General features: G+C 38.2%; 1 protein-coding gene across 9 annotated transcripts in view; it reads left to right on the plus strand.

Moving 5' to 3' along the window:
* The window catches only part of PPP2R2C (protein phosphatase 2 regulatory subunit Bgamma), a 191,698-nt gene that overhangs the window by 124,626 nt on the left and 53,303 nt on the right, over nucleotides 1-13,769 (plus strand). For all 9 annotated transcript variants that reach the window (XM_021550758.3, XM_021550759.3, XM_077782747.1 and 6 more), the window contains 2 exons: nucleotides 11,642-11,739; nucleotides 12,333-12,498. In XM_021550758.3, the coding sequence (XP_021406433.1) occupies nucleotides 11,642-11,739; nucleotides 12,333-12,498 (264 nt within the window). The remainder of the gene's footprint in view (nucleotides 1-11,641; nucleotides 11,740-12,332; nucleotides 12,499-13,769) is intronic.

Below are 13,769 nucleotides of genomic sequence, written 5' to 3' on the forward strand. Positions count from 1 at the left end.
CTCTGCAGTGCATAAATACACCCTCATGCAAACAATTCACAAGCATCTCAACTACATATCCATAATTTATAATTATAGTGGGACTAAAATAGACTTGAGGCTTCAGTTGGCCTCATGTCCCAGAACTGCTGTATTGCAGCAAAGGCTGCTCTGCCTTGAGAGCACAGCAGTAATTACTGTGGACTGTGTTTTAACAGCCAAAGATGATTGTGAGGCACAGCTTCAAGGATATTAGGGAAGTTTGGAAGCCTTGCCCTTCTATCAAGGGCTTAGGTGTCTAAATGTTGCCTGTGTGGGCTGCAAATTAGCATTCTCAAGCAATATGGCTTCAGGAGGCATGGCCTTGGGGAAGACGCCTGCAGATTTGTGAGCCACCACCATTTGCTTTGAAGCCCCCCTGGTTCAGGGAGCCTCCTAAGGAAATTCCTCCAGTTCTGTTTTTGTACAGGAGACAGAAACCTGATTACTGATGTTTATTTTTCCAGATGATTCTGGTTTTGACTTTGCAGTTTTAGTGATAGGATAAAAAAAAATTATATTTTGCATTTTACCTTTTGATGAAGAAGGACTGATTTTGCTTAGTGTTAAAACATAGGATTGAAGCTTTGAAGTCTGTTCCATAGCTGTAAACACAGTGGGAATGGTCTGATTTCCCACTTGTAATACTGCATTATTAGACTGGAAAGAGTTTTTAGGGCTGTTTTACATAATGACTGGATTCTCTGCATGCTGCTACATTCAGAAATAAAATAAAAAAAACCCAGAAACTACCTGACCAACAAATGGTTCCTGTTTTAGACATTGTCTATGGCATTTGTAATATTTGCTGCTCTAGACCTGTTATGTAATTGATGTCCATTGGGAATATCCCAGAAACGGGGATGTTTATTTCCTGAGGCTGTTAACAGTTTTTGAAGTTTGAAGTTTCTTTATCAGACACAGATTGGGGAAAGGTGCATTGATTTTTAGTGTCTTCTGCTCTTTAAGTAATTTTTTAAAGTGAGTAATTATAGAAATACAATGCATTTAAACCTGAGGGAAAATTTAACATTGGGTTTTCACACTGCAGCTGTCTAGAATTCAATGTTTCAGGGCCAAGAGTTCATCTATTTCCTGACATAATAGGGTGATTTAGCATGCTTTTAATTTTAAGCATGTGAGCAATCTCATCTTTCTTCACATTGATTCAGTTGCATAGATACCTTTGTGTATATAGATAGATAGATAGATAGATAGATAGATAGATAGATAGATAGATAGATAGATAAAAAGTAGACTTTGGCCTTTTATGAACTGAACCTTATGAAACGAGCTTTTAGACCAATGTAAAGTTGTGTAAGTATTTTTTTAGTATCATTTTCACATGCATACCAAACCTTAAAGCAGGGTGATACAGTTATCCGGTTCATCTTAGACAAGCTTGGGAGCAGACTTTGGTCTTCTGTCAGTAACAACCACCCATATTAACACTGAAAAATCTGATTTTCATCTTCTTGGGATCATCATGTAAACTTGCTGAAGAGATCTTGATGCAAACAAGAGCTATTTGCACAATCTTTGAACTTGGCTTTAGTTTACACACTTAAACCAGCCACACAACCTGAATAATTCTGAGAGGTCACACTGATTTCAAGGGAGGCTTAGAATGAAGCTAATATATTATGATATGCATGATCTTCATCAAAGAAGTATTAGGCATTCCCAGAAGTCCCAGAGTTATATGATCTCGTGACAGACCCAGAGGCAAATTCAGAGTTGTCAGCGGAATTGTCTTTGGAGCCTGCCAAGCAAACAGATGCTAATGCTAGATGAGTATCTACATGGCTTGGCATGGAGCTCCCATGACAGGCAGCAAGCCCTGTGTGTGACCTTAGCTTGCTGGTCCACTGCTGGGAATCACAGAGATGTCTGGTGATGTGTGAGTTAGAGCTGTCTGTTATTCATGGTGTTTGAATATAGTTTATTTGGATGCTGTAGTCAGAGTCTCTGATGAGAAGATTTAAACACTCCCATCCACCCTTTTGGGTTACAACTGAGAAAGCAAACACAGTTTGTTTTCCTTGTGCTAGTTCTGCAGCTCCAGAGCCCTCTGTACATGCTGGGAAACCCTAATATAATCTGGCATAGCAGAGTGTGAATGTTACTGTGTGTGTGCCACACTGATTCCTGTGAGCTGCACTCACTCACAAGTACATCTGCCTGGGCAAACTGGATGTTTGGGAGCCCCAGGACCAGCTGGCACAGAGAGGCCCATGCCACAGGGGTGACATTCTGCATCTTCCCAACCATGGTGACCTTGTGTGTGCTGCCTGTTGAGAAGTGGCCCTGCCTTGTAGCCTCTGAGCCATGCCAGAGTGGTGTTTAGGAGAGAGCAATTTATTACAGCCAAAAGCCTTTCAAGGTCTTCTCTTTATCAGTTTAACAGTGTGAATCATAGCACTGCAAAACCCAGGAACATCCTGGAGCTCTTCATTTGCTAGCACAGATAGGGCTGTTGTGTCTCTGCCTGCCTTGTCATTGCTCTGTGCATAGAGACTCTGGCTCTAGTCCAGCTCCAGCTCAGTCCTTCATGATTTTTAAGATTATTTGCCCCTTGCTTCACCCAAAAGCCTACTCACTCAGCTTTTTCTCCCTGGGTGCATGCTGTTGTGAGGCTTTGTTGGGACTCCATCAGTATATTCATTTAGCAACATGCATACTCATTTGAGCTGAATATAGGAACATTTAAGTCTCTAGACAAGTGATTAAGGGCTTTATTAAATAGAAATGTTTTGCTAAGCCACAGCATGGATTATCTGTCCCTTAGTATGTGTATAATCAAAACTGGTTCTCTGATCTTGGATAAAAACTCTGGAGGATCTGTTTCATTTTTTTTCTTTTGTGTAAAAGGGGAATGCTGACATTTCTTTGCTGACTTCCTTGGGCTGCTGTGGAGTTGAATACCCAGAAAGTGCTTTGAACATAAGAACTGCTGTGACAGAATTACTGAGAGCTTTGCTTCTAGAATTTAATTGCTCAGTTAAGGAGGAGGGGGAAAAGAAAAGTTCAGAACCAGCTGGCAGAGAAATTCTTTTGAAATTTTATGTAATATATGGATATAACATTCACATGGAATCTGGTTGTTGAGAATTGTATTTTAAATTTTGGATGATTTTTTATTAGTCTTTCATATGTTAATTAATTCTTCCCCTTTAAAATTCTAAATATGGGTGGGATTTTTTTTTTTTGTCTTTGTTTTAGAATAGGCTTTTAGCAAAACTTGATGCTTTCTTATTGTAGACCATTGCAATTATTATGCAAAAGCACAATCACTTCCAAAAATAAAAGTAGAATTAGTATATATTAATAATTTGTGCACTTCCCATTTTTGGCTTACATTTGCTCTGAAATGAAGGGTGAGGTTCAAGGTCTTTCTGTGCTCTCCACAAAACCCCGTTGCCTAGCATTTTTACCACTTGGCAGCACCATTTCTAATCTGTCTGTAGCTGGCAGCCAGGCTGTGCAGCTCCTCGGTGGGAAGTAACACGGAGCAGAGCAGCAGCTCCCAGCTCAGGCAGGCTTCCTTCTGTGGGTACCAGTTTAAACCTCTCTCTGGAAATCGTAAATGCACGATGTGATGCCCATGGCAATTTTTTTCTTTTTTGTCCTTCAGTGTGGGTTGGTAAGAGGAGTGGACTGGCACATTTTCTAAATATGCGCATGTTTATCAAGCAGAATGTTTCAAGCCTGTTACTGAGTCCTTTGCTTAGATGAGGGTCTCATCTGTCAGCAAAGAAAGAAAGAGCTGGCTGCAATTTTAACTTTTTTTTTATCTCTCCCCCCACCCCGCCCCAAAATCTCAGAAGAGTAAATGACTAGCATGTGTTACGCAGTGTAAGCTGTGAAGAAGATTTGAGGGAATGTGAAATTTAGAAGCTTTCTGTGAATATCTTTATGCTAAAATAGGTACTGATCTGCAGGGTTTCCTTAGTTTTAAGCTTTGCTTGTAAGAACAGATACAAGCCGAGTTATCAAATGGCTGCAATTTACTGAGAGCAAAAGGCTTTCTGGTCTTTTTTTTTGGTCTTGTCCAGGCTGAACAGGATGGAGGGATTGCTGTTGCCCTTTTTGGCATCCCCAGGGGCTGAGGTACTGCTGGAAGCAGGGCTGGAGCAGCCCCTGTGTAGCCTGTTAGTGCTCAGGGAGAGCTGCAGGCTCACAGCACAGAGAGAATGCTCAGGGACTGCAGGGGTGCAGTGCCTGCCACTATTGGGGGCCCTAAATAGGCATTAAAAGGAATCTTGGGAAGCTTTTTATCCGTCCACTGCGAGCTCAGATTAAGAAGGCACAAAGCAGTGCACCTGGTGACTTCAGCAAGGATAATGTTAATAATGTTAAAGGAAAATATGAACGTTAATTATCCTTTCTGCCTTTGCAACCTTGCTGGTCTAATCGGGTCACCTTGAACATGAAGACAGTGAAGTGCATGAAAACTGCAGCCAATTTTTTTGAGAAATGTGTCCTAATTTTCAGCTATGCTACATTTGACAAATGTTCCCTGACCTTATTTACTACTTAAGTGGTGGGATACTTTGCATTTACCTCAGTGGGCAGAAGGTCAAGTCTCTTGGGCCTCTTTTCCTGGAAGCCTTGTACTCTGCAGGTGGGAGATGGTTGCAAGAACCTCTGGAATAAGGACTTTGAGGTTTTGAATGAGGAGTACATATGTGGGAGGGTCAGTTTATGAAACACTGAATCTCAGTGACTTGTGTTCAGTATTAAGTGTTGTTTTAGCATAGAGCACTGAACCCAGATAATCTGCTTTACATATTTGTCCTGTAAGCATTTCTGTTTTTACATTGACTGTACTCTAATAGTTGATTTTTCTAATTTGAGAAATACAGCTAGAAATTAGCATGTGATTAAAAAGCTGTTGAAAAAATTTTCTAGGCTCTTAAAATAAACACATACAAAAGTAGTGGAGGAAAAATCCAACTCCATTAAATCTCCAGGCTAAAAAGAATAAATCACAGAGGTTCTAAGTACTCATAAAGGCTAAAGACTTTGGGTTTGGTTTTTCTAGACTCTGTTTCAAGTGAATTTTCTCTTTGAGTGAGTATTGAATATATGTTCAGATATTCTGCATGGAAAGGTGTTTTTCTTGGTCCCTGAGGATAGGGATGCATGGACTTGTGAAATTCAAAAGTCTCATACTGGTCTCATGGTCACCTAAGCCTGATGTAGGCTACCAAGGTGTGTATGTGTAGCATTTCTAAAATCCAAAAGTTGGAGATTAAAGATGAAGAAAAGGGAAACATTAGCACAGTGCTTGCCAGGATTTGAAGTAAGAAAAATTTGTTGCTCCCATTCTTTGGGGTTTTTAAACATTTATTTACTGTCATACCTAGCTGAAGTGCTCGTGTTTCAAGGAGCATTTCAAGACCTGGTCAGCATTTAGCTGTGTGAGTTTGGATTTCATGTCAGGAAGAGGTTGTACTCAGGAAAAAAAGTGATATTTAGCCTGATAAACCTTGTTCTTGTTTGACAAGATTAAATGGGCTGTTTGGTTTTTGCCTTTAATATATTTGCCTTTGTAAGCAAGGAAGCTAGGCAAGGTGGCAGTTAAAAAAATAACTACCTGAAGTGTAGTGGACACCCATCTCTGGATTTCATTTAAATTGATCACCTTGTTTCAGTGATTCCTCAAGCTTTTCCACTGTTAGCAGCATCTGTGTTCAAAGTTTGCCTTTGCCAAAATCTGTTTCCTGTCATGTTTTGCCTTGTCCCTACATCTGGAGCAAACATTTGCCATTTTTCAGCACAAACTCATCAGACTTTAAAGCTATAATAAATGAGGAAAAAAGCAAAATTAAAGACTTGCCAGGATGACAAATAATCCTAGGAGTGAAGGGGCAGATAGATGCCTCTTTTCAAAATATTTCTTTTCTGTTGTAGCATTTCCTTGTACTCTTTCGTGCTTTCTTAAGCTCTCATATGTCCATGTAGTTTCTCAGGTGTGCTCTTTTGCATCCTTCATCATGCTTTTCTAATATTTGCATGCTCTGTCCTTCTCTTGACATCTCATGCATCCTTGTGCTCTCCTTTTTCTTATTTTCCTCATCTTGTGCACATAAATTGTGTTGTTTTGGTGCCTTGGAGAGGTGATCAGGCAGTTTGTGTGTAGGACAAGGAACCTGTATCTGGGTGATGTGGTTTAGGGGTTACAATGGTACTGCTGGGTTGATGGCTAGACTTGATGATCTTAAAGGTCTCTTCCAGCCCTGATGATTGTGATTCTATGATGCTGTGTCTTGTGTGTCCAAGTGTGGAGTTGGCTTTCTGGTGTGTTGGTTATGGGTGTTAAGTATTTGACCCAGTGAAGGTGGATGGTGTGATGTGGGAGAGTTTGCATTATGCTTGCTTGAACTTTGAGGATGCTTCTAATGTCTTACAATCTCTGGATCCAAGATGGTGAATAATACTACTGTGGCCCAAAGTGAATGCACTTTACAGAGACTGCTACTTCAAGCAGGAAATTTTTCAGTTGTCAAGGATCTTTCTGTCAGCTATTTCAGAAAATAAGACCTTCATACATTTGAGGTTTTACCTACTTTATTTTCTAGCTGTTTGAGGAAACCTTTGAAACTCCAGCTTTTAAAAAGGTAGCAGGCCTTTTTTTCCATTTATTTTTTTCATTTCCTACTTTTTTTTTCTTTCTTAGTCTAGACTAAATTCTGACAGCACGGCTCTTTGTATTGGCTGTCCCTTCATTCGAGATACTGTAATACTGCTCCTCTTTTATTTGCCATTTGTCCTTTTGTTTTATGGTTCTCTTTGTTGCAAGCTTCTTTGTTGTTTCTTCCAGATTATTCTCCTCAGGGACTTCTGTATCAGTATGACTGAACATTGCTTGCAGCCATGCCAGATTGTGCTGTGATCTTATTGGATTTCACAAACCAAGGTTAGGCCAGGTCAGAACTTGGTTGAAATAACGTAGAGTACAAGATTGCCTGCTGGCCGCTGGGAGCACACACAACAAAAACCTGACCCAGATGTTGATTCAGTCAGCTCAGGCTGGCTGTGTTGCTGTGCTGACTGTGGTGGGTGTGATACTAATGCCAAGTTTGACCTGTTCTGGCTGGTAGGATTTCACAGCTTTTTTCTTAGAGAAGAGTACTGTTGTTAATTCCAGTGTTCTGGCCCATTCCAAATCCTTTAATTCTCTATCAGGATTACACTGGAATTCAGTTGAAGATATATTCGCTGATCTTCTTTTCCCTGTACTGTTGCATGATTTCCCTCGAAACTTGCTGTGCTGTTCAAAAAGCTGCCTTAGTGTGCTGGATGAAATAATTACAAAATTTTCTTTGTTTCCTGACCTTCTGAAGCAAAACAAACAAACAAACAAAAAAACCCCCCAAAATAAAAAACCCAACCACCACATTCTTCTGATGAAAGGTTCCAGAAAGGTAGAAACTTAACACATAGAAACTACAGTTGAGCTTTTCTTCGAGTTGCTTGAAGTTTCTGACCAAAAGACTGTATGAAGTTGTATAACTTTGTTGAGACTTAGCTTCACTGAGTGCATTTTTGGCAGAAAATTGCATGCTATTACACTTGAGTGCACCAAAATGATAGGAAGATTGAATATATAGATAAGGCTTTTCTAATTTATTGTAGACATATTTGGACCTGTTGGTGTTCTGTATGGTTTTTAATAGCTTATTCCTTTAAATAAAGCTGTGAGAGGCTAGAAGGTGAACATAGAAAAGTATGTAATGGTGTGAAATAAAGGCTAAAGTTAACTTGGGTTACATGTACTAACCTTGTTTCATCACTGAACTCAGCCTGAGGGAGGGCTGCTGGAGGGTTCATTTGCCTGGGTCCATGCTGGAACAATACTCATGAAGTTGTGGAAAGAACAGTACAACCAGCTTGTTTACCCTGATGTGCCCAGAGGTACAGTGATGGACTTAGATCTATCACATAATCTGAATATATCTAGCTAGGCAGCAGCCATTAACAACATAGCCATTAAGAACATTTAAGGAGTGTAAATTGTGAATCTGCAGAGGAATTAGTGAGGTGTGAAAGGGCAGGGGTGACTAGGAGTCAGTAAATTAAATACTGGACCAGGAGAAGCTTCTTGTCAGTTTAAGCTGTAAAGTAGTGTGAAATCTTTCTGTGTAGAGTTATGCGGTATCTTTCTGTGAATATGTAAAATAAGTTTTGGGATTCAAGTCTGTAATGCATTTTACATACTGGGACATTTGCTGTTCCTGCATGTGGACCAGATAATCAGGTGTTTATGCCCCTGGAGTATTTTTATCTTTTGAAAGTTTTGGGTCTGCTTTTCTCAGTCAGCACCTATATATTGAGGGAAAATATTGAGTATCTTGACTTTTAAATACAAGTTTATATATATTTCTGTATAGACAAAATGGAAAATTTAAAATTGGAGTAGGAAGATTAATGTTCTCTAAAAGATGGGATTTACAGTTTGATTGTAAGCGTTTGGCATTGAGGTTACCCATAATTATTCTTAATAGGTAAATTATCTCTGTCTCTGGTAATCCTAATCATCAGTGCAAAGCTTGGCACTGCCAGCAGAGATATGGAAGGTATAGAGTAGGAGAAGGCTGGAAGGAGTCTTTCATCTCTGCCATCCTTTGCCAAGGGCTTACTGTACATGCAAATTCATCAGCTTTTCTATTGTGGTGCATTTATATATCCTGGAGAGGCTGAAATCTGGGAATTAATTGCTCTGTGTGCTCAGGGGGCCACTCTGCAGTGGCAGAGTGTAGGATTGGGACAGTAGTGGCTGATGTTGCTACGGCATTAATAAATATATGAGAGAATGTCCTGCAGAAGAGTATGAAGGGGTTTGTTGATTGATTCTGTCCTTACCTCCTCTGTTTTAGGAAGAGCCAGCCTGGATAACCCTTTGTAAGAAACAGCATGACTGATGTTCACCTGCTGAACAGATATTCTGGATATGTTTGTGGGGGGAGGTGGGGTGGTGGTGTCTGTGCAGGGGACAGATAGCTGTTGTTTTCAGCTGTTATTTACAGGATCAATAAAACTGATTTTCCAATTCAAGGATAATTTTTACCAACAAGCTACATAGCCTATAAGGTCATAATATTGGATCTACTCTTTTTCAGAACAAGTTAATTAAAAAATGATAGGTAGTTTCCAGCTCAGGGTTAGTTTTTCTGATAGAAAGGAGAGATGAATCTGGAACATACACCTTGGGAGGGGGTGAGAATTTTGCCTCAGAACAACATTGTTGCACACTGACCACAGTCCTTTTATTTGAACAATAATCATTTAACTGTGCATGATATTTTAATGACAAATGTAATAAGAAAACACAGAGCTGTTTTATTACAATCCTGGTTCAATTATTATGTGCAAATACTGCTGTGGACCTTACTGGGCAATGACAGATGCCCTCTGTAAAGTGCAATATATTTATGATCACTGCCTCTGTAGAGAAGAATATTTTGTAATGTTGTGGAATTATCCCAGGCCAATAGCAAGTGCATTCACACATATATGTCCAAATGCCATTTATTCCTTTTGCAGTTACCTTATTCTTTTGTGACCAGTTGAGAAAGTCTCAGTATGTGACTCATACATATACATACACACATATTTTAATGCTGCATTTCTCCCTCTGCATTTGCCCTTCTTGCCCATTGCACACTTAAGATAAGGCAGAGTTTAAAAGGAGTATCAATGTGAGGCCTCTGCAGTTCTGCCTCTGTGATTGGGGTGAAATACAGCTTTGAATGGGTAAAATCATGCAGCTATCAATTTATAAGCTGGTGACTGCACCTACTGAATTCTGCAGGGTAAGGAGAAAATAGCCAATAAGCATTCTTCAATTGAAAGCAGTCTGAATGAACATTACATGCCAGAAAAGTTTATTAGATTTTTAGATTTGAGTAAACAACCCTTTTTATTTTTGACATTGAGCTGAACCCACTGCAAACCCGAGCATCATGAAATATAACCAGAGTCCTTTTCCTATACTTTGGTAAGTCTCAGGCTTTTGTAGTTATTTATGCATTCTGTGCAAGTCCACATAAAAATTAAATGCCATTACCTTTGAGAAGATTTGGGTTCAGACCAAAAATACTCTTAAGTCTTCATGTGACATTTTTCTCAGTCTACACATCCATTTATGGTTCCCCTTTCTTCTTTTGTATATTGGAGTAGTGGAGGAAAAAAATGGGGGAATATTGGTTTGATTTAGAAGAATTCGATGGTGAAGATTTGTTTAAAAAATGAAAAGATATTTTTCTTTACTGTGATTGGAGCAAAGTTTTCCTTTTTTAGATGGTAAATAGTTTATAATGTTTGAGTAAGAATCTGGCTTTTGGATGGCTGTGTTGCTGATGAGAGCTACTGGCAACAGAGGCTTTCTAACACCAAACTGCTAGTTTATTAAAAGAATAATAGGAACAGATGTTTTCAATTCATAAAACGTATCAAGTAAATGGTACATCCACTTGTTATTTCAATTCCTTTGAATTTCTGTGAACTCATTTGGGGCTAGGTTCTCAAAAGAGCTTAGCCCACTGTCACATCATTGTTCTCACTATAAACTGATGGATGATGAACGTGTTTGGGAACTGCAGCTTTTGATGCCTAAAGGGGAGCTCCTAACTACTGATGCTTCTAAAATCTGGCCCATATTTCTGATGAGTGAATACCGATCATTATAGAGGATTCATACATGCAATCTCTGAGTAATACCCTGCATTTGCCTGTGATTGTATATATGATGGTTTCTTAATTTACTATTGCACTAGGCATTTTAATTCAAATTATGGTAATAGTGTAGGATTAACTGTGGATTATGATTCTAGGATGTACTCTCATTCAAACAGGAGAACCAGTTCTTTAGCTCCTACAGCCTCTTTCTCCCTCTCATCCTGATGTGTAGTAATTTGAGCTCAAGACTGGCCTCAGGTTTTGATGAGGTTTCTTGTTTAAGCTGATGAAATTGCTTAGGGAAGGCAGTTGTTGAAAATAAGGAAAAGAGAGACTGAGATTCTTTTCGTCTTCTGATGGCACATTTTTACAGTGCTGAAATGATTTTTTGAAAACATTGATTTAGAATGGGTTCTTGCCAGCGTTGCACAGTGAACAGTTCTGGTTTTGCCTTCATTCCTCAGTGGTAGGACAGGCTGCATATACTTTGCTTTTGACTCCAATACATTTTTGAGAAAACTAGTGCTGGGGGTTATGTTAAAATCACCAGAAAGCTTGTAGAATAACTAATACATGCAAGAGAACTGATGTTATGTTGGTCCTTGTTAGAGCATATAGCAGGAGGCCAGCTCTTTTCTTTGCCAGTAGTGAAAAAAAACCTTTGTAGCCACCCAAGATGGCTCTTCTTGAAGCATAATCTCTCCAAAGAGCTTCTTCTCCCCCAAGCTGCAGATGTGCTGGAAACACAAATTTTCCTCTTTAATGTTTGCACTTGTTTCATTAGATTGTAATGGCATGCAGCCTGTTTGCATTAGTGAATTCATGTGAATTCCTTCAAATCCCTCATTTGTTGCATTTTTTGTGGAGTGCCTGATATTTCTAGTGACTTTGTGTTGTAGCAGCACTCTAAAATCTGCCTTTTTTCTCTTTCTTCCTCCAGCTGATATTATTTCTACAGTTGAGTTCAACCACACTGGAGAACTGCTGGCTACTGGTGACAAGGGGGGCCGAGTTGTTATATTCCAAAGGGAACCTGAGGTATGTGGGATGCCAGTGTCATCCTTAATAGCCTGATAAAACCTGGCTTAATTTTTAACACTTTATTTGAATTGAATTAACAAACTTGTTTATAATCTCAAGATTCAGTAAAACAGAGCATCACCTGTTCAAAGAAGAAATGAAATAGGGTACGGACTTCTAACTCGTAAGTTTGCTGTCCCAAGCAAAAACGCTTCAAAGCTCCAAAATTCTGATATAAGAAAAAAGTAGGTTATTTTCGGTTTACTTCTGACTTGTTTTAATAGCTTTTGTCTGGTGATGGAACCCTATTCCATTTAACACAATACCTTCATTTACCTTTATGTTGTAAATTCTGTTCATATGCACTATCTGGTGTAGAAGTCTTTCCTGAATAGCTGACATTTCTCCCAAAATTATAATATTAAGTGTTTCAATGCTCACAGGAAATTTCATTCTTACTGAAACAAATCTGTCAATATAATGTTTTAAATGAGAAATTAAAGTAAATGTTCAATATTTTTATATATATAAGGCTGTGTATACACCTCTTCTAAGAGATGAAGACATATTGCTGTCATAAACAACATTTCTGTTGTTTTTATTCTCCATAGAGTAAAAATGAGCCTTACAATCAGGGGGAGTACAATGTTTACAGCACTTTCCAGAGCCATGAACCTGAATTTGATTATTTGAAGAGCTTGGAGATAGAAGAAAAAATAAACAAGATCAAGTGGTTACCACAGCAAAATGCAGCTCACTCACTTCTATCAACAAATGGTAAGATTGATGAGAGTATGCAGGACATGGCAGTACTTGCAATATTTGCTCTGTGTGTTTTAGTGCTGACATATATATTTGCTCATTTTAATCTACTGTTTTAGTAATTTCCTCTTTCAGAGTTTACCAAGACTGTCATACTGCCTGTGATATCTGTTTTTTGTATACTTTATTAATAGAATCATGAGATTTTTCAAATTGATTATTCATAGACACTTAAAGAGCAATCCATTTTTCTATTAATATGCAGTGCTATCCATAGATCTTGTGACAAAGGCATCACCTTACTCAGCAGCTTGTGTTTCATATGAAATTTAGAATTTTTTCTTCTGTATTTGTTGTAAATTTATTATTTGTAGATCTGTAGATGAAGGTAGGTGAGAGAGATTAATTTATTTTTCTTTTCATTCATTATCATCAGAATAGTTTATTTAAGTTTAAAAGAGGTACACAAATCTTGGGAAGACAGGAAGAATAATACTAGGGTATTGATACTGACTCATATTTCTGACATGTCTCAAGCCTGTTGATGAATGAAGGCAGTATTACTACCAAGAGGAGGTATTCACATATGAAATAAGAGAAAAAAACTGAATGTAACCTAACATGAATAGGTGTAATTTACGAAGCACTTAGACACCCACAAACTTTATTATTGCAGATGATGCATAACATAAAATACCACAAAAATGGTTTTAAATTTTAGATCTAATGGTAATCAGAAAATATTTTTTTGTTCTAGAAGTTTGAGTATAATTAGAAGTTGCTGATAAAAAATAGGGTAATCTCATCTTTGGGAACTGACACAATATAAAGTGATTTCTTTGCATTGAAATATATAGTATTAAATAATGTTTACATTAATTCAAAGTAGATGATAATTCTTTTAGTATTTTGTAGTTTGTTTTACTTACAGTTACCTTTGAATTTTGGGGTCACTGTTACTTATTCAAAATGAAACATACCTGTTACAGAGAGGTGTTTTATGCTTATTAAATGATAAGTCACCTTATGAAGTCTGGGAGTTTATTTCTAGCCTTCTCCCTTGGTCAAAATATCCCTCACCTTCCTCAGATAACTAAGAATGTCTTCTTCTGAGCATGTGATACAAAAGCAGATTATTGAAAATAAAACCTCTCCCTTTTCATTTTAAAGTTTGTTTTTAGAAATACAGAGGAATACAGCTGAATCCTCAGATTTTAAGCTTTTGCAGTTATAGATAATAGACTGCTACATGAGTTTTCTGGTTTGAAGAGGGGAAAAGGAAGAAA

Source organism: Lonchura striata, chromosome 4 (genome assembly GCF_046129695.1).
Source record: "Lonchura striata isolate bLonStr1 chromosome 4, bLonStr1.mat, whole genome shotgun sequence".
Classification (NCBI taxonomy): domain Eukaryota; kingdom Metazoa; phylum Chordata; class Aves; order Passeriformes; family Estrildidae; genus Lonchura; species Lonchura striata.